The sequence below is a fragment of the Grampus griseus genome, assembly GCF_964374135.1.
Source record: "Grampus griseus genome assembly, chromosome: 10".
In the NCBI taxonomy this organism is placed as follows: Eukaryota; Metazoa; Chordata; class Mammalia; order Artiodactyla; family Delphinidae; genus Grampus; species Grampus griseus.
In genome coordinates, this window is record NC_139004.1 from 52,146,754 (window position 1) to 52,168,579 (window position 21,826).

Below are 21,826 nucleotides of genomic sequence, written 5' to 3' on the forward strand. Positions count from 1 at the left end.
AACCCCATTCATGCACTGGCCTCGTGCAAGGTCCACCCTCATGACCTAATCATCTGCCAAAGGCCCCACCTCCAAATACCGTCACATTGGGGGTTAGGTTTCAGCATATGAATTTGGAGGGGACACAAACTTTCAGTCTGTAGCAGGTATTAAGTTATTTATCTGTGATAGCACTTTTGCCCTAACTTACCCCCAAATCTTTGGATAAAATTGATGCTAAGATAATGTGGCTTCCCATACAACTGTGCTGCAGTGTTGTTTTCTGTTTGTTTCATCTCCCTGGCCACACTGAGCATTCTTCAAGGGAAAGAGCTGTATCTTTTTTCTTGCATGTGCTGGCCTCGTGTAAGCCCATCTCTTTGGTTGTCCTGGTGTACGGTAACCTTAGTGCCCCTCATTCAGCTGGTGGAAGAAGGAATGTGGCAGAGTGCCACGTCCTCCCCAAGATTAGTCATGTGTACAGTATTCCTGGACAGTCACAAAGGAAGTCCCCAGGGGCCAGTGGCTGACTGTAAAATGCCGGGTTGAGCATCTGAACCCACTGAGTGGAGGGACATTACCCTCCCAGGAGCAGTGGTAGGTGATGTCATCACCTAGGATGCAGACACTTAATGGGAGCCGTGAATAAGCCGGCTCAGGACAGCTGGCTTAGAACCTTCCCTCAGGAACTCAGGTCTGCTCCTAAGATGAAGCAGATGCAGCCAGGTGGTGCAGAGGCCAGCCCAGCAGGGGCCCCGGCACTCCCCTGACCTGCTGGCCGTCCAGGCAACATTACGTTGAAACAGATCCTCCCAATGACGAGCCGTGCTCGATTACATGACCGGTTCACCCCATGCAGCCATTGCCAAAGGAGATTTTGAAGGTGTGCCAACTCAGAAATGCTGATGCCAGAAATATCTGTTTCCAAAAGTGCCTCTGGTCCTGTCATGCCCTCCTGGTGAATAAAATCCGAACTCCTTAACCTGCCATCCTGAACTCTCCACAGTGTGGCCCCAACCACTCTGTCCCTCCCCGTCTCTCGCTGCCAACCCTCTGTTTTTGCCCACATCCCTAAAGCAGGTGGGTGCCAAGCCCCCACCTCACCACTGCCTGCCATCCTGGCCTTCCTGAGGCTGTTAGTCCTCTCTGAGCACCCAGAGTCATTTTTTGCTCCTTCTGAATGAACCTCTCAGCATTTCTTGACCTGATTGTACTTCCTAGGCCCTTACCCTGGGCTGTGCTGCAGTGTTGTTTTCTGTTTGTTTCATCTCCCTGGCCACACTGAGCATTCTTCAAGGGAAAGAGCTGTGTCTTTTCTTTTGCATGCACTGGCCTCGTGCAAGCCCATCTCTTTGGTTGTCCTGGTGTACGGTAATATTAGTGCCCCTCCTTCAGCTGGTGGAAGGAGGAAAAAATGGAGTTTCACACAGATGTGCTATAAATAGATGCAGTCTAGGAAAACTCAAGTTTACGTGGAGTTAGAAGGTAATTATGCTCCCAAACAGAATTTTATGCATCCTCTTGTGAATGGCCCTTCTCTAAGGCTTTTAAAATAAATTTTGATTTACAGCAACTTGATAACATCTTTTAGGAAAAAAGCTAGAGTGAAGTTTGAATTTGAGACTCCGAAACAAGATTGCCAAAATAATCCCATTGCATTTTTCTTAATTACAAAATATCAGATTCAGCACATGAGGGGTTTTTGGAAGGCAATTGGAAGGGTCCATTCCAAACGACCAAATTGTATAAGCTGTGCTGCAGCCTCTCCTTGTCCTTAATGTAGAGAGAACTTTCATTTTTTATATGACAGGTCAGAAGACTGACGTGTAGAATATACTGATAACGGAAACTGCCTGGACAGTCTTCAGTAATATGGCAAATCAGCCTCCTTCTCCGTGGATTCTTTTCTGTTGCAGTAATAGGTGAACCTTCAATCAGTGAATATTAAAACCCATGAATATATACCTATATGTGTGCCATAGAGGTATGTGATCCTCACCATCAAGAAAGAAACACTTAATTGGTTTTTTGAAAAGATTCAACAAAATTGACAAATCCTTAGGTAGGCTAACTAAGAAAAGAGAAAAAAGACTGAAACAAAATAAGAAATGAAAGAGGAAACATTACAACTGACGCCACAGAAATTAAAATGCTCACAAGAGACTGTTGTAAACAATTATACGTCAACAGATTGGGCAATCCAGAAGAAACAGATAAATTTCTAGGAACATATAATCTTCTAAGACTTAATTGTGAAGAAATTAAAAACTTGAACAGACGTATAACTTAGAAAGAGATTAAATCAGTAATCAAAAACCTCCCAAAAAAAGAACCAAGGACAAGATGGCTTCACTGGAGAATTCTACCAAACATTTAAAAGAGAATTAACACCAGTCCTCTCAGACTTCCCAGAAATTGAAGAGGAGGGAGCACTACCAGACTTATTCTATGAGGTGAGCTGATACCAAAATGAGACAAAGATACTATAAGAAACCTGCAGACCAATATCCCTAATGAACGTAGATGAAAAAATCCTCAACAAAATACTAAGAAACCCAATTCAACAACACATTAAAAAGATTATACATCATAATCAGGTGGAATTTATTACTGGAATGCAAGGATGGTTCACCATATGAAGGTTAATGTATAACACACCACATTAACACATGAAGGACAAAAGCTGCATGATCATTTCAATTGATGCAGAAAAACCATGTGACAAGATTTTACACCCTTTCAAGATAAAAATGCTCAACAAACTAGGAACAAACTCAACATAAGTAAGGCTATATATGAAAGCCCATAGTTAACAATGTACTCAGTGGTGAAAAACTGAAAGCTTTCCCTCTGAGATGAGGAAAAAGTCAAGGATGTCCATTCTTACCGCTTCTTTCAAAATAGTACTGGAAGTCCTAACCAAACTAAGTAAGCAAGAAAAAGAAATAAATGCAGATAGGAAATGAAGAAGTAAAATTCGCTCTCTTCCCAGATGATATGATCTTGTATGTAGAAAACCCTAAATATTTCACCAAACAAAGCTGTTAGAACAAGTAAATGAATTTAACAAAGTTGCAGGATACAAAATCCACACACAAAAATTAGTTGCATTTCTGTACACTGGCAGTGAATAATCTGAAAAGGAAATTAAGAAACAATCCCATTTACAATAGCATCAAAAAGAATAAAATACTTTGGAATAAACCTAAGGAGGCAAAAGGCTTGTACAATGAAAACTACAAAGCACTTCTGAAAGAAATTAAAGAAGACAAATAAATGGAAAGACATCTGTGTTTGTGGATTGGAAGACTTAGTGTTGTTAAAATGTCCATACTACACAGAGCAGTCTACAGATTCAACGCAATACTATCAAAATTCCAATGGCATTTTTTGCAAAAGCACAGAAAAAAAATTTTTTTAATAACATCTTTATTGGAGTATAACTGCTTTAAAATGCTGTGTTAGTTTCTACTTTATAACAAAGTGAATCAGCTATACATATACATATATCCCCATATCTCCTCCCTCTTGCGTCTCCCTCCCTCCCCCCCACCCTATCCCACCCCTCTAGGTGGTCACAAAGAACCGAGCTGATCTCCCTGTGCTATGTGGCTGCTTCCCACTAGCTATCTATTTTACATTTGGTAGTGTATATAAGTCCATGCCACTCTGACTTCGTCCCAGCTTACCCTTCCCTCAAGTCCATTCTCTACGTCTGCATCTTTATTCCTGTCCTGTCCCTAGGTTCTTCAGAACCATTTTTTTTTTTAGATTCCATATATATGTGTTACCATATGGTATTTGTTTTTCTCTTTCTGACTTACTTCACTCTGTATGACAGACTCTGGGTCCATCCACGTCACTACAAATAACTCAATTTCATTTCTTTTTATGGCTGAGTAGTATTCCATTGTATATATGTGCCACATCTTCTTTATCCATTCATCTGTCGATGGACACTTAGGTTACTTCCATGACCTGGCTATTGTAAATAGAGCTGCAGTGAACATTGTGGTACATGACTCTTTTTGAATTATGGTTTTCTCAGGGTATATGCCCAGTAGTGGGATTGCTGGGTCATATGGTAGTTCTATTTTTTTTTAGTAAGGAACCTCCATACTGTTCTCCACAGTGGCTGTATCAATTTACATTCCCACCAACAGTGCAAAAGGGTTCCCTTTTCTCCATACCCTCTCCAGCATTTATTATTTGTAGATTTTTTGATGATGGTCATTCTGACTGGTGTGAGGTGATAACCTCATTGTAGTTTTGATTTGCATTTCTCTAATAATTAGTGATGTTGAGCATTCTTTCATGTGTTTGTTGGCAGTCTGTATATCTTCTTTGGAGGAATGTCTATTTAGGTCTTCTGCCCATTTTTGGATTGGGTTGTTTGTTTTTTTGATATTGAGCTGCATGAGCTGCTTGTAAATTTTGGAGATTAATCCTTTGTCCGTTGCTTCATTTGCAAATATTTTCTCTCATTCTGAGGGTTGTCTTTTCGTCTTGTTTATGGTTTCCTTTGCTGTGCAAAAGCTTTTAAGTTTCATTAGGTCCCGTTTGTTTATTTTTGTTTTTATTTCCATTTCTCTAGGAGGTGGATCAAAAAGGATCTTGCTGTGATTTATGTCATAGAGTGTTCTGCCTATGTTTTCCTCTAAGAGTTTTATAGTGTCTGGCCTTACATTTAGGTCTTTAATCCATTTTGAGTTTATTTTTGTGTATGGTGTTAGGGAGTGTTCTAATTTCATTCTTTTACATGTAGCTGTCCAGTTTTCCCAGCACCAAAGCACAGAAAAATTTTAAAATTCATATAGAATTTCAGAGGATCATGAACATCCAAAAAATCTTGAGAAGGAAAAGTAAAGCTAGAGGCCTCACACTTCCTGATTTCAAAACTTGTTATAAAGTTGCAGTAATCAAAGCAGTATGGAAATGACGTAAAGACAGATGTCAAGCTAAGTACCATCACTAGTTTTCAATCCCAAGGGAGGCGAACATCTTGAACTGATCACCAATCTCAGTTCAAACACTTCTGCCACTGCACCTTGGAATTGGAGTTACCAAGAAAACCACAACTGGATGGGACATCGCTTTACCTAAGTAGAGAAGAGACATCAGTTTCAATAGTAGACATCAGTTTCAATAGTAGCCATCAGTCCCTCCTCACTAGGCAGCCCCCCTGGTGGCCAACATAGGGCAGTTGGCCTGTGAACACCCTTCTTAAGCCACAGCAGAAAGCCTCCAACGCTTCTCCTTTGGAGTCTGAAAGCTGGGGACATGCCTGAGGGCCATTGTGTACATACTAAAGCAGAACAAAGGAACACTCTCGTTGCGATTGAAACAGGGAAAGATATTCCCACACAAGGTGATAAGCCCTGCACAGGCTCTCTTGGTAATGCTGTGCTCCAGGCCCGAGGCCCATTCTTTTCTTTAAGGGAACTTTATTTTCATTTATTTATTTATTTATTTATGGCTGTGTTGGGTCTTCATTGCTGTGCGGGCTTTCTTTAGTTGTGGTGAGTGGGGGCTACTCTTCATTGCGGTGCGTGGGCTTCTCATTAAAGTGGCTTCTCTTGTTGCGGAGCATGGGCTCTAGGCACATGGGCTTCAGCAGTTGTGGCACGAAGGCTCAGTAGTTGTGGCTCGCGGGCTCTAGAGCGCAGGCTCCATAGTTGTGGCGCACAGGCTTAGTTGCTCTGCGGCATGTGAGATCTTCCTGGACCAGGGCTTGAACCCGTGTACCCTGTATTAGCAGGCGGATTCTCAACCACTGTGCTACCAGGGAAGTCCCTGCAAGACGGATTCTTAACCGCTGGACCAGCAGGGGAGCACGTCGCTGGTGCCTTTCCAGCTCCGTGGAAGCAAGACCTGACTGCTGAGGGATCCGAGCCCTCGGCTAAAGATGAAGCACAACCTTATTTCCTGCACTCAGAGTCACTTAGACACCCAGAGGGCGCGTGGACCGAGGGAAGGACAGACTGCATAGATCAGCAGCCTGGACAGAGAGCTGCAGAGCCCCCAACGTCCAGCACATTGATCCGGCTTCCTCAATGTGAGGGTTCGGCTTTTCACACCACAGCTGTGGGTCGAGCGCTCTGGCATCTTTGGTGGAGGAAAGTGGTTCATAATCCTCCTTGCTTGGTTTTTATTACAGTGCTTTTAAGGTTGACATTAAAGAGCGGCCCTGTGACTTCTGATACTGTACTGTTTACAGTGTCTGAACTGCTTTGTCTGACCTCCTCCTTCTCCTGGTGCCTCAAGGGTGGAGGACAGAGGTGGAGCCCCACCCCTGGGGGGATGTGCCCACAGGGGGCCTGCGATGCAGTAGAGTCAGTACACAGGAAGGCTCGTTCGTGTGAGATGCTTCCTTGACCTCAAGCAGAGCTGTGCTCCTGTGGGCGGTGCTGGGAGGTTCTATAGCAGAAAGGAGTCCTCAGACCCGGCTTTGTAGACTGTGGATTTGGACCTGACCTTACACTGGGGAGCATGACTCTCTACACCATGCGGCTGTGTGTGGCTGAATGAGATGAGTGATGTAACTGGCAATACCATAGGCAGACACTGATGCTGATGAGACAGCAAGACAGTTACGTTGTGATGGGATGGAGGGTCTCCCCAGGTCGAAGAGGAAGGTGCTGCTTTGTAGTGATCCCCACTCCCCATAATTCCTTTTTTCTCCTCCTTCGTATTGCTTCTTCCCTATAAGCCTTTCCTCTCTCTCCTGTTCCTTAAAAAGTATCCCTTTTCCTTCCGCCCTTTGCCTTTTATACCCCAGCGCTTCATCGAAACGGAAGGAAGCCAGCATTCAAAGAACTTTGCTGAAAGAAGCAAGCAGGGCTGGGAGCCGGGCCGGCGTCTGACCACAAAGGGCTCCCTCAGCCTCAGGGACTGAGGAGGACTTTGGGTGTCACTGAACCCAATCCTTTCACCCTGAGAGTGCTGCTACCACACAGTTTGTTCTGTTTTCTTGAAGACTCTAAGCTATTTGACCAGGACTGACTGCTCCTTTGCTTACTGGTGACCCAGGACCATGAATCCAGTGTTGTTCACTGATTCATGGAGAATATTGAGATGATGTGTGTCCTTTGTGAGGCCTGAAATCTTTGATCAGGTCATTGTCACCCAAGATCGCTCGTAAGCCCCTGGTGTATGGGGTTTGGGGGAAAGGAGGGAAGGAAGGTGGGCCTTCTCAGAGCTGAGCTGCTGGAGGCTTTCAGGACACGTGGCTGGACCCCTCCCCCAGGGATGTCGATTCAGTGCTGGGTGGCCTGAGAATCTGCATTTCTTCTTCTTTTTAAAAATATTTATTTATTTGGCTGCGCTGGGTCATAGTTGCGGCATGTGGGGTCTTTAGTTGCAGCATGCGAACTCTTAGTTGCGGCATGTGGGATCTAGTTCCCTGACCAGGGATCGAGCCCGGGCCCCCTGCATCGGGAGCGTGGAGTCTAAGCCACTGGGCCACCAGGGAAGTCCCAGAGTCTGCATTTCTAACAAGCTCCTTGGAGGTGTGCCTGTTGCTCTGGGGACCACACACTTGGAGAAGCAAGGCTCGAGGGCAGAGGTTGGCAGATGATAGCCTGCCAGCCAATCCAGCCAGCCACTTGTGTTTGTAAATAGTTTTCGTGGAACACGGTTACTCCCATCCTTTTGCATATTGTCTGTGGCTGTTTTCATGCCACAGGGGCAGAATTGAATAGTTGTGATGGAGACCATATGGCCCAGAAAGCCCGAAATACTTACTATGTGGCCCTTCACAGGAAAAGTGTGCCAGCGTGTCCTCTAGCACATCCTTAATGCCCTGAGCCCCATGGTTCTAACTACAGGAATAGACCCCACTTTATTTCTAGGACCCTTACTGCCAAGATGCCAGCTCTCCTAAACATTGCATCATGTTTCCTAGAGGAGAAAAGCATGAGCAGTAATCACTGCTGTTTATGGAGCTCTTTGCAGGTCACAAAACACCTTCAGACCCTGCAGCAACCTAGATGGTGCCACGCCCATCTCGTGGAGGCACAGACTGAGGCTTAGAGGGGCCAGAAAGTTAGTGACGAACTTAGGTCTTCGGTCCTCCCTCCCTACCACTCTGCCTCTTGGACATAAGCCCACATTGGATGAACTTCGTGTATTAGTCATCTATAACTGCATAACAGATTACCCCCAAGCGTAACACTTTTTTTTTTTTTTTTTTTTTGGCGGTATGCGGACCTCTCACTGTTGTGGCCTCTCCCGTTGCGGAGCACAGGCTCCGGACGCGCAGGCTCAGCGGCCATGGCTCACGGGCCCAGCCACTCCGCGGCACGTGGGATCTTCCCGGACCGGGGCACGAACCCGTGTCCCCTGCATCGGCAGGCGGACTCTCAACCACTGTGCCACCAGGGAAGCCCAGGCGTAACACTTTTAAACAGCAGTAAATATGTATTATCACTCACAGTGTCTGTGGATCAGGAATTCAAGATCAACTTAACTGGGCATTTCTGGGTCAGGCATTTTCCTGGGGCTCAGTCAGGTGTCTTCTGGGGCTGCAGTCAGTTAAGGCTTGACTGAGCCTGGAGATCCATTTCACCAAGGCAGTCACTCGCCTGCTGGCAAGTTGGTGGGAGGCCTCTGTTCCTCTCTGTGTGGGCCTCCCCGCAAGACTGCTTGAGTGTCCTCACAAAGTGGCTGCCAGCTTCCCCAGAGCCCAGGAGAAGCTGGATCCTTTTTATGACCTAGCCTCCCAAATCACGTAGCATCATTTCTGCCGCGCTCCGTTCAACAGAAATATTTGAGAGGAGCCTGTACTCAAGAGGTGTGTCAAAGAATTTGTAAATATATTTGAAAACCAGCCCAGTATGCAGATTTCCATTCAGTCGCCTGCTGGGACTATTGAGGTTCTGTGGTTTCCCTGAGAGCAGGCCTTTAATTGATCATAGATGTCACACTAAAGTTCCAAGCGAGAGCAAGGTTAAGTCACAAACTACTAGCATCACGTAGGCCTCAAGCTTTGTTCTGCTCTGCAGCACCCAAAGGTCTCCTGTAATGGTACTTGAGGAGCGGTCAAGCAGGGCCAGAGGGAGACACCCACCCTCATGGTGTGTGAAAGTGGGAAGACGACCAAGAAGAAAGTGGTTTGAAATACCCCCGGGTGACTCACATATGCATCTCCCAGGTGCTGGTCCCCCCACTCCCATTTGAAAACTACTTTCCTAACTCTGTCTTCCCCATTTCCCAGATTGGGAAGCAGAGGCCTGAAGAGGCACAGTTTCTTGTTGAAGAAAGCAGCAGGTATTAAGCATACTTCAGTAAAGCTTAGTCGGGGCGCATGGATTAAATTTGCCCTTCCAAGTCTTTGTATTAATTAATCCTTATCGCAAGCCAGCCGAGTACATTTCTTGTCAGATCTGTTTCCAGGCAACATCTGGGTCTAATGGGTGGGTCCTAGACCGAGTTTATTCTTCCACATCCTGCCACCTCTGTGGAATGTGCTTCAAGTGTAGGAACTTATCCAGACAGATGGTAAACTCTGATCTCATCCCACCTTAGAGGGACCGTAGCTCCTAAATCTTTCGTAAGCAGTGTTTGGTCACCCTCTAGTGGGTAAATGGAAAAGTTCGCCATGCTTGCTGAACAGAAGCACTACTGATCTGGAAGGGGCGTGGAGGTGACTCGACAGCACTCAGCAGGTGTAGGGAGCTGTCATCTTGAGTATGATGCAGTTCCTCGGTGGTGCAGGGAAAGGGTGCAGGCTTTTTCCCTATCATCTCCTCTGGCTCAATGTGTTAATAATCTGGTTTATTTGAAACAATGCAGGAAACAAAAATATAACAACTATATGTGCACGTGTGTATATTTCCTGATGCAGAGAGTAAGTGTGACGGTTAACAGGATTGGCTAAATTTTTTCTGTAAAGGTCCAGATAGTAGATATTTTAGGCTTTGCAGCCAAAGGCCGTGCATTCTGCTGTTGTAGCATGAAAACAGCCTTAGATAACGCTTAAATGGATGAGCATTGGCCGTGTTTGTGGATTGTACATAACAGGCAGCGGGGCTGCGGGTGACCATGGCCCACAGTTGTCAACCCCCATGAAAAAGAAGGAAGTGGATTGTGTTCATGTCTCACACGAGGTGGTAGAGTCCTCAGGGGTGGGGACTCGTGCCCTGCTCACGTTTGGAGCCTGAGCACCCAGCACTGTGTCTGGCTTGTAGCAGGTGCTCACGGCGTGGTTGCTGACCTGAGGTGGCTCTGATGTCAACCTCTGTAATATATCAGCTTTCTTCCAGGATTTCTTGGTCTTCATTGAGTTAAAAACAGCAACTCTCTGAATCGGATGCTTAAAGCATCAGAGCAGATAGGATTTGCAGCCATCCCTGTTTTCTTTCTATTTGTCTCTATTTTAAAGGAACCAAGGTGCCACGTGAAAGGCCAGCAGATAATAGGCTTTGTAACGATGAGCTCGAGCACTGCCTGGTGGCCCAGCATCAGTGGGCAGCTCTGAGGAATTTTGTTTCGCAGAACCAGGCATGGGTTTGCATCAAGGCATCTGCTCATTTTACCAGAGCTTATTTCTGCCCAGAGACTTGCACTTGGGAGGGGTTGGCTGGTGGCATTCTAGGTGACGCTCTGAACCAGCACAGAAAGAAAACAGAGCAGGTGCTGGCCTCTTCAGCCTTGCATGTGGCTGGCCCTCAGGGCAGGTTTGTGGTCTGCCAAACGCTGTTTTTGCCATTATTAATCACAATAGTAGTTATCATTTATAGAGCATTTTGTCTCATGTGAATTCTAGAAGATACATTTTATCCCTGGGTACAGATGATGAAACTGAGGCACAGAGAAATTAACTGATTTGGGGCATGTTATTGATATTTTGTGGCAGCATAGTTAAAAGTCTGGGCTAAGTTATGTAACACTTAGTGCCTGTTTCTCCATTTGTAAAACGGTCCTGATGAAAGTTATTCAGAGGGCAGCTGTGTGGGTTAAAGCGAGGTGAGGCATGTCAAGCTCTTCCTTACTCTCTAGGACATAATATGCTATTACTATTACCTGGGGCCTGGCCACATAGTAAGTGCTCAAAAAATATTGGTTAGGGCTTCCCTGGTGGCGCAGTGGTTGGGAGTCCGCCTGCCGATGCAGGGGACACGGGTTCGTGCCCTGGTCCGGGAAGATCCCACATGCCGCGGAGCGGCTGGGCCCGTGAGCCATGGCCGCTGAGCCTGCGCGTCCAGAGCCTGTGCTCCGCAACGGGAGAGGCCACAGCAGTGAGAGGCCCGCGTACCGCAAAAAAAAAAAAAAAAAAAAAAAAATTGGTTAAAGAGAGAAATGTTATTTGCCCAGTCACACAGCTGGTAAGAATTCAAAGCCTGAATCTTTCTACCAGGCCAGATGGCCTTGGCATTGTACCATTTAACCAAATAGGAACGGAGGACATGGTAACCATGATATTGAGGGTGTCCGCACAGGCAGAGAGGACAGAGCTGAAGGGTCAAACGCTCCTGGTTCACTTAGCCTGGCATCTTGTTGGGCATCTTGCCCATAGGAGAGGCCTCAAGTTCAGTCCATATGTCCGGGAGCTGGACATAGGTAAGACTCCTTGGCTCCATACAGGTGTAAAAATCTTGAAATATAGAGAAGAGGATACTGGGAAAGGAGGAGGGGATGGATTCCCGGGAGTCACTGTCAACCCTGATAATGATACTAGCATAATAGTAATAACTGACCCAGCACCCAGCTGATCCCAGGCACTGCTGTGCATATATTAACTCCCTTTGTCTTCCAACAACCCTATGAGGAAAGTTTCTGTATCCCCATTTTACAGATAAGGAAACAGGCTCAGGTTGGTAACTTGGCCAAGGACAGGCGGAATCTGGAGTACCTGATTTCCCCACTGAGCCAGCTCTGCTTCTCAGTCTGACGTTACCGCGAGTGCTAGCATCGCCCCAGCCAAAGAATGGGGAAGTGGAGAAGGGGAGGAAGACACCAAGATCCAATGCTACCAATTAAAATAACATCAGACTAGATGTTTGGTTCTGCTCTGACCACTAACTAGCTCTAAGCTTGTTGATCCCAAACATCTCCTGAACTTCTCTTCCAACATTCACATTCTTTGGCCCTTGAACCGCTATGGAATGAATCTTGACTTTGAGAAAAGGTGCTCTCTGGAGACTGACATCCGATGCCAAGCCATGGGTCAGTCTCCTCTGGAACTGAACTTCCATCTGACCTTCGTGTGTTAGGTCAGAGCCTGTGGGAGACTCACGTCATCAGATGGGATGTCTTTGAGATCTCAGAGTCTTGGCTTTCCCTCCATCACCCAAATGTTGCCTGGCTAACTCCCATTCACCTACTTAATCTTAAACTGCCTCTGACCATCCAGACCTGGTTGGGTCCTTGTGCTTTACATTCTTGTATCAGCCTAGTTTCCTTTCATAGGACTTAACCACAGTTCATAGTCGAATATCCATTGACGAACCTTTTCCAGAGGCAGAGACCATGTCCATTTTCCCACATCATTGCACCACTAGTGCACACTCAGTGAGTTTCTTTTTAAATAAATTATTTATTTATTTTTGGCTGCATTGGGTCTTCGTTGCTGCTTGTGGGCTTTCTTTTTAATTGCAGCGAGCGGGGGCTACTCTTCGTTGCGGTGCGCGGGCTTCTCATTGCGGTGGCTTCTCTTGTTGCGGAGCACAGGCTCTAGGTGCGTGGGCTTCAGTAGTTGTGGCACACGGGCTTAGTAGTTGTGGCTTGCGGGCTTTAGAACGCAGGCTCAGTAGTTGTGGCACACGGGCTTAGTTGCTCCGCGGCATGTGAGATCTTCCTGGACTAGGGCTTGAACCCCTTGTCCCCTGAGTTGGCATGAGGATTCTTAACCACTGTGCCACCAGGGAAGCCCTCAGTGAGGTTTTTGAATGTTTGAATGTTGTCACGTGTGTGTGGTATTAAACATGGCAGGAGGAGACAGCCTGGCATGGTCATATTGTTTGGTTCTCTCCTTGCAGGACACATAAGAGTAAGTCTACAGTAGCCAGTTTTCAACGCCACTTTATTGCAAGGAGTTAATATGGTCAATGATCTAAAGCCCAATGAGGTATCTTGGAGGTGCGCTGAGCTCACACCTGGATCAACACAACTCCTCCGGGGCAAAGCCAGCTGGAAACAGCTGGTGCGTTGCTCCCAGGGTAGCCTAGTTCATTGTCAGTAGTCACCTGTTTTCAAGGCTGCAGGACAGATGGTGCCCATCCCGGTTCCAGGCTATAAAGTCAGAAAGAAATCAGCTAACCCGTAGTGCCTTGAAAAAGCCCTGGCTCATAAGAGATGCTCAGTGTACATTTGAATAAATGAGACCCTTTAAACTCCCCTGAGCAGCAGAACAGCTGTCACAAAGTTCAGAGGCAGGAGAGAACTCACAGACAAACTCAGTGTGTCTTTCAGTGTGATTTTTAAAAATCTAAGGCATCTGTTTCCTTGGTCCACAGGACCCTAGAATAAGGAAGCTGCGTGGGGGCATGTGCATGCGGAGGGTCCAGCAGGGCTGTTGGAATCAGCTCGCTGACGGTCTCAAGACCTTCACGGCGTTGAAGGTTTTCAGTTTTAAAAAACTTTCTTCATAGAAAAAACACAGATATCTGGTACCATTCAGGAAGTGGGGTGGGTGGGGCAATCAATCTCATTCCACAAGGCAGTTAATTGAAATATTCAGTCCATTGCATCATCCCTATTGCTTTCCTCTCCTTGTTATCATTTGTTCAGGTCAATATTCAGTATTTATTATCTCTGTGTAAATATTAGAGTCGTGTTACAGTGAACACTTAACTACAAACAGCTGCTAATAGTTTCTTCTGGTATTTAGTGACATTAATAACGTACATATTTTTTAAGAATTTGCTCACTTTTCTTTGTAGCTAATTCACCTCGTGTTTTTCTAATAGCCTTTCAGTAAAGTTTCCCACAAGCCATTCCCATCAGATAATCAGAGTTCTCATTTTTATCTTGGATGCATTTCTCCTGGGGATCTCCCTTCACCTTGGAATTCCCTTTACCTTTCTGTTGGGCTGACTTTCTGGTTTCCTGGATCCCTTGTCTTCCCCTTTCTTGGCTTCCTCCCTCACTTGGGGTGAAGCAGATTCCCTAATAGACTCACCAGGTTAAGAAGGTAAAGTGACAAAAGGCACGGTGGTGATGGCCTTCACCATGCCTGTCTTTTGTTTTGGGTTTTTTTTAATTATTATTTATTTGGCTGTGCTGGGTCTTAGTTGTGGCACGCAGGATCTTTTAGTTGCGACATGGGGGGGATCTTCCCAGACCAGGGATGGAACCGGGGCCCCCTGCATTGGGAGTGTGAAGTCTTAACCACTGGACCACCAGGGAAGTCCCTGTCTTTTGAGTCACTCGGCTCTGATCTGACCGGGTTATACCTTCTGTGCCTGGATCGTTTGTCATGCCTGGATTTCCCCTCCTTCTGGGGATTACCCTCACCCTTTCTCCCACAGCGTTCTGTTGGTTTACTCAATAGTTCCTCTTTTAGAGTTTATACCCTCATTTTGTTGGGTCATATCCTTCAGTAGATTACTGAGAGAGAATGTGTGGAAGGTGGATTCTTTTTAGATGTTGCATATCTGAAAAAAAAAAAAAAGTCTGCCTCTTGCTCTTCACTGATTATTTTCCTGGGTAATTTCTGGGTTAGAAACCACTTTCCAGTTTGAAGGCATTTGCCATTATTTTCTAACATTCTGTCTGCTTCTGGAAAAGGTTAAAAGCCTTTCTGTTTTCTGATCCTTGGTGGTTCTTTGATTGTTCAAAACATCTTCTCTTTGCACCTGAGGTTCTGAGATTTCTGAACCTCGGTTGGGTCTGTTTTCATCCATTATGCTGGGTACTCAGGGGAGCCCCTTCCAAAAATGTGTCACTTTTGTCTCCTTTCCTATTCATCTCATTCTGATGATAATTTTAGAAGGGTTTGGGAAAGGAACAAAGTTAGATTCATGTGTCCATTTTGACATCTTTACCTAAAAGCCTAAAATACATGCTGAAGCTACAGGAATTGGTGCTAGCACAGCAGTCAACACAGATGAGTGGAATAAAGGTTCCAGAAACTGACCCAAAATGTGAGAAGTCATCAGTAAGTGATAACAGATCACCTGACCGTCTGCTGGAAAAAAATAAAGTTGGACTTTCTTCACCCCATATATAGAATTCAGTTCTAGTTTGTTTAAAGATTTAAGCATACACACAAAACTATCAGAAAATATAGGAGAATATTTTTATAATCTTGTGCTGAGAAAGCCCTTCCTAAGCACATAGGAATAGAAGAAGGCTCAAAGAGCTACCAGTTAACTGTGTAAAAATGTTAAACTCCCATGTGACTAAAGACTGAATTTAAAAAAGCTGGATGGGAAAATATTGCCTCATATGTAGTTTGTTACCATCCCTGTTATGTAAAGATTTCTACAGATCAGTAAGAAAGTGATTTTTTTAAAACGTCAATAAATCAGAACTAGAAGTGGCTAATAAATATTTGAAAAGATGCTCTTCCATCCTCAGGACTGATCAGGAAAATGCAAACTAAAATAAACAAGAAGGATACAGTACATCTGTTCTTAGTGTGTGGTCCCTGAACCAGTGGCATCCCCTGGGAACTTAGAAATGCAGATTCTCAGATCCCTTCCTAGACCTACTGCTAATCACAAACTCTGGGGGGAAGCCCATCCACCTGTAGGTTAACAAGCCCTTCAGTTGATTCTGATGTTTGAGAACCATTGCTGGGCAGCTGAGAGAGTGAACAAATGACGTTCAGTGTCGTGGATGAAACTCACAGTGTTGAGTGAGAGAAATCAAACATGGGAACATGGACGATAGGATTCCATGTCTCTGAAGTTCCAAAACAGGATGACAGAAACCAGGGGGGTTGGGACCCTCGGAGGAGGGAAGGAATAACTAGGCGTGATGGAACCCCCCGCTCCGCCACAGCAGTGCTAGTCATGTTCTCTTTCTTGAGTGGATGCTGGTGACACAAGTTGGTCCAGTTTGTGAAAATTCATTGAGCTGTTCACTTAGGATTTGTACACTTTTCTCTGTGCTGTACTTCAGTCAAGCAGTGAAGGGCAAAACATGAGATCTCTTTTGTTTTGTTTTTTACTCAGGTTTTTAATTATTTAAAACCTGGGCATTTAATGAGGTTGGAAGGGAAGAGCAAACATACTCAGATGAGAGGATGAGTTAGCACAAGTTTTTTGATGAGTAATTTGACATACCTCTAAAGCTTAAAATATTCTAGAAATTTCACTTCTAGAAATCTATCCTGGAATTCATGTTTGCAGAGGTATACATTATATAAGAATGTTCCCTGGGTATTTTTTGTACAAACATAAAGGAGACAACTTAAATTTTTCTCCATAGGGAACTGGTTACATGAATTACGGAAAACTGGGCAGCTGTTAAAATCGACATAGATCTGGAAAGAGGTCCTCGGTGGCATGGCTGACTGAAAGAAACAAGTTATAGGCACCATATACTGAGTGATCCGTATTTTTAAAGGAGAAAGAAAAGGATTTGCAGGTGGTAGTTATAAATGCAAGCGAAAGAAGTTAGGAAGGCTCAATGTAAAATTTTTATATTGGTTTCTCGAGAATTTACAACTGGTGTTTGTAACTTCTTTGTGTGTTTTATGTATAGTTTTTATACTGCTGTGCTTATTTTTACCTGCACTTATCACTTTCTTAAACTTTAAGTCTTAGATTTACCATTCAAAAAAAGGGGTTGGCTTAAAATAATGTTTATCAGTGAAAAAACAAACTATTTTTGTAGTCTGAACAAAGATCTACTTACACACACACACACACACACACACACACACACACACACAGAGCTGAGTAACATTTTTGTAGAGTGCTTTTCATCAGTATTGGTTATAGTGAGAGACAAAAAGTGTGCTTCTGGATATATTTCACTTACCTAGGAAATTCACTTAGGTAGAGTAATTCTTTTCCTGACAGTTCTTTTCCTGTGTTTGCTGGTAAGATCTTGGGTCAAGGATTCCTGTTTTTTGAGAGACAGCTCAGTTAGCAATATCATGTCTGTGTGTAAAAGATGACTGCCGCTAGCACATTAGACAGCGTCTCTGGATAGTGGACTCCGCTTGCTTTAATAATGAAAACCATTTTCACGTTCAGAGCCAAGAGCTGTTAGCTGAGCCTGTTTAGCTGGCACAGGCTTATGCCGGCAGCTCTTAAACTCTTGCACACTCCTGGAGAGACAGCTGCCACGTTGCCGTGGCTCTTCCTGTGGTTATTTCCTGTGTGAATCAACAGAGGGCCCTTCTGACCTCTTCAGTTTGAATCAGGAAGCCCTTCTTGTTGTTTCAGACCCTGCCATGCTGGATGAGGTGTGTTACCTGTCTTACTGATCCAATGGAATAGCACACCTGTGTGTGTAGATGACCTGTCAGTCGTGATGAATTCCGGACCCAAACCCCATGGGTGTTGAGGCTTGGCACTTTCTGGGATTTTATCCTGTTTTGTGCTGCTTCACTTGCAGTCAATTCCGTTGCCACAGATGTAAACACAAAAGTACATCTCCATTAAATGTTCCTTCGGAATTCGTATACGACATCAAGCAGATAAAAGAACATCAACTTTCAGCTCTAAGGAGGGGAAGCAACAGCACTTAGAGTCTGTTCCCTGTTCCCCAGCACAGACATCCAGACTTCGCCAGGGAGGTGGGCTTGTCTCAGTGAACAGTTTAAAAGGTCCCCTGGAAGCCTGTCTGAGGGCTAAGTGATCCTAACACGAAGTCTTTCCTAAAGAGGGGCCTGAACTCTTCCTCCTGGACTGTCCACTTCTAACCCCATCCTGAGGTCTCTGGCTCCCCTAGACTGGATAGGTTGTAAACTGAGCCCAGGTCAGCCCTTTAACCTGTTCCTCTTTCATCTTTCCAGCTGAGGAAGTGACACCCTAATCCACTGGGGAGTCTTTCCAGAAACCTGGGGGTAATTCCAATTTATCCTAATCTAATCTGTCAAATCTGTGAAGGTTCTGTCTCCTTCTGAAATTTCCCTTGAATCACTCACTTCCTAGTATTCACCAGCATCTTGGTGTTGGATGCAGCATCTTCTTCCACTTGGATTATTGCAGCAGTCTCCGAACTGTTTCCCCACCCCTACCCCCAACTCTGCTTGCCTGTTCTCGCCATGCAGTCAGAGTGATCTTGCAAAAACTTAACCTGATCTTATCATTGTCTGGCTCAGGATCCTCCTGTAGCTCTTAGGATAAAGTACAAAATCCTTAGGTGTCCTGGACCCACGTAATCTGACCCTCCCCAAGCCCTCTAACATCTTGTACCCATGTCCTAATGTCCTCCACTCTCCTACAGGTTCTGGAAGGCCCCTCCCCTGCAACCCTCTGCCCATGCCATGCTCTCTGCCTGGGACGGTGTCTTCTGCCCGTCTTACTAGCTCCCAGAGGGTTTTCAGGCTCTTCCTCAGCACAGCCCCCTCGGACATTTGTTGTTCCTGCCTAAAAGGTCACAGCCCCTGTCACAGACCCTTGTCACACCCTTTATTTCCTTCAGAGCATTTTCACAACTGTAACTATTCAGATATTTCCCCCCATGAGACTCTAAGTCATGCATGAGCAGGTCTGTTTGGTTTCTGCCCTGCTCTATCCTCGGGGCCCGCGGAGCAGGAAGCCCAGCCTGTGGCATGTGCTCAGGGCAGGTGCTCAGGTGTCAATGCCAAATGACCAGCTTTGTGATCAGAGTCACTTTCATGTCTTGTCCCACATCCCATGGAGAGAGCTGAGACAGGAAGGAAATCACTTGCCCCGAGTTACACAGCAGCCAGATCTGCTGCCAGAGTCCGTCCCACACGCCTGATGCTGTCTCCTGGGAATAAAGTTTAGATGCCAACTTTCCTGAGTTAGGAATAAAGTCCTCCTGGGCCCTGGAAGGCACACTTCACCGTGGCCTCCCTCCTTGAGGACCAGAGACTCACACAGCGTAGACCAGCATCCTTCCTTCACTCAGTGGTGGTGTGATGGGGCTTCGGGCTTGTCTTGCTCTGTAGCAGCAGTGAAGTTGGGTGACCGTTGTTGGAATAAATGCATGACTTATATCTTGTTCCCTTCACAAGTATTGGGAGCAGATTCCAGCCACAGATGTGTGTTGTTTTGCCCCTCTTTATTAGTACTGACATTTAAAAATCGAGATCATCATGTACAAACTTGAGTTTCTGTGTTCTCCTGGGGGTGGGGGTGGGAGAAATATCGAGAAAACCAGCCCACAACTGGCCAGAGCCGGGCAGAGACTTACCCCGGAAACAAGGCGTGGGTTTCTTGTTTGTCCTGGTCTCTGCCCTGCCTGTTCTGTTCATTCATTTTACCTTCCTAGCATTTGCAAGAATGTGAGCTTGCGGCCAGATTACATTTGGTACATGTACCCATATATATGAGTAAAAATTGTAATTGACACTTTGTATAATTACTTTTTTCTCTGTCCCCACTTCCTCCTCCTTCTTCATTTTCTCTTCCGCCTCCCTTTTCTTTTCTCTTTTACAGGTTCTGGGACTGCTGGTATGGACACTGATCGCTGGAACTGAGTACTTCCGGGTCCCTGCGTTTGGCTGGGTCATGTTTGTAGCTGTGTTTTACTGGGTCCTCACTGTCTTCTTCCTCATCATCTACATAACGATGACCTACACCAGGATTCCCCAGGTGCCTTGGACCACGGTGGTAAGGAAACCATGGGTGTTCTTCCTGTCCACTGCCCATTAGGTAGGATGGAACTTAGTCCTTCTCCAGACAATTCAGGATTGTCTCTGCCAGCAAAGCAGAGGGCAAAGCCAGGGAGAACCCAGCACAGGTGTTTTAAACCTGAGTGTGAAACAGCATTGTTGGAAGGTCCAGGAATTCCTTTTAGGCAAAGTAGCAAACCGGTCCTCAGAAGACTGAATCAAGAGATACACTGCGTACACTCTTGTTTTATTAATTCCCTATGAACAGTGTCATCTAGGAACAGGTGTGTCAGGGCATAGCCCCTGCAGATCTTCTGTCCTCCAAACCCCTCCTGGGGCCGTGGCTTTAACACTTTTTGTACCAGAGTTCTTTGATGTTGAGAGGTGAAGAGTTAGAATGAAAAATGAAAGTCACTGTTAGAGCAACTAGGTGACCTCACATGGGGGAGCAGGAGTGGTCAAGAGCGACTGGATTCTTGGGCTTCCCTGGTGGCGCAGTGGTTGAGAGTCCGCCTGCCAATGCAGGGGACACAGGTTCGTGCCCTGGTCCGGGAGGATCCCACATGCCGCAGAGCGGCTGGGCCCGTGAGCCATGGCCGCTGAGCCTGCGCGTCCGGAGCCTGTGCTCCGCAACGGGAGAGGCCACAACAGTGAGAGGCCTGCATACCACAAAAAAAAAAAGAGTGACTGGATTCTTGTCCTGACTCCATGCTGGGTGCATGATTACAAAGGGAGTCACAGCCTGGGGGTGGGGCAGGGGGAATAGATAAGAAAATGTGTAGATTACAGAACCTGTCTTTGTCTGCTTGGGTGCCAAAACAGAATACTCTAGACGGGAAGCTTCAATGACTGAAATTTCTCTCAGTTCTAGAGGCCAGAAGTCTAAGATCAGGTGTCAGTATAGTTGGTTTCTGGTGAAAGCTCTCCTCCTGGCTTGCAGATGCCTGCTGATCTTGCTGTGTCCTCATATGGCAGAGAGAGAAAGAGAGGATGTGAGCTCCCTTTCGTCTCTTCTTAGAAGGGTACTAACCCTCTCGGGGGACCCCACTCTCATGAGCTCCTCTAACCCTAATTACCTCAAAGGCCCCATATCCAAATACTATCACGTTGAGGGTTAGGGCTTCAACATATGAATTTGGGGGGACACATTCAGTCCATAATATTCTGCCCCGGGCCTCCCGGGTGGTGCAGTGGTTAAGAATCCGCCTGTCAATGCTGGGGACACGGGTTCGAGCCCTGGTCCGGGAAGATCCCACGTGCCACGGAGCAACTAAGCCCGTGCGCCACAACTACTGAGCCTGCACTCTAGAGCCCACGAGCCACAACTACTGAGCCCACGCACCGCATCTACTGAAGCCCACGCGCTCTAGAGCCTGTGCTCCTCAACAAGAGAAGCCACCGCAATGAGAAGCCCGCACACCACAACGAAGAGTAGCCCCCACTTGACTCAACTAGAGAAAGCCTGTGTGCAGCAACGAAGACCCAACACAGTCAAAAATAATAAGTAAATAAAAATAAATAAATGTATAAAAAATACTATACTAATATCAATAAAAATAATAATATATTTTTAAAAATTCTGGCCCCCCCCAATCTTGACCATCTCACATGCAAATACATTCGTTCCATCTCAACATCCCCCAAACTCATTCCAGCATCAACTAAAGTCTTGATCCAAAGTCTCCTTTAAGTATCATCTATGTCAGATATGGGTGGGGCTTGAGGTACAGTTCATCCCGAGGCAGAATTCCTCTCCAGCTATGAACCTGTGAAACCAGACAAGTTGAGTGCTTCCAAAATACAGCGGTGAGACGGGTACAGATAGACACTCCCATTTCAAAAGGGAGAAACAGGAAAGAAGGAAGGGGTGACAGGTCCCCAGCAAGCCCAAAAGTTATGAGGCAAATTCCATCTGATCTTAAGGCTCCAGAACAATCCTTTTTTTGGTTCAGTGCTCTGCCTTCCTGGTGCATTGGGGCGGCGTTGTCACCCTAGTGTCTCTGCAGGGCGGCCCTGCCCCTGGGACACTGGGTGGGGACATCCTGACTCAGAAAACCCACCCTTTGAAACTGAGGAGGAACCAGCCTGCCCACTGGGTGGCAGCCCTGATGATCTCGGAATCACCTTCGGGTGATGCATTCTTTT

At 45.9% G+C, this 21,826-nt stretch overlaps 1 protein-coding gene across 1 annotated transcript in view; it reads left to right on the forward strand.

The window, feature by feature from the left end:
- The window catches only part of CMTM8 (CKLF like MARVEL transmembrane domain containing 8), a 91,750-nt gene that overhangs the window by 66,139 nt on the left and 3,785 nt on the right, over positions 1–21,826 (forward strand). Inside the window, exon 2 of the mRNA XM_082662753.1 lies at positions 19,506–19,679. Within this exon, the coding sequence (XP_082518879.1) occupies positions 19,506–19,679 (174 nt within the window). The remainder of the gene's footprint in view (positions 1–19,505; positions 19,680–21,826) is intronic.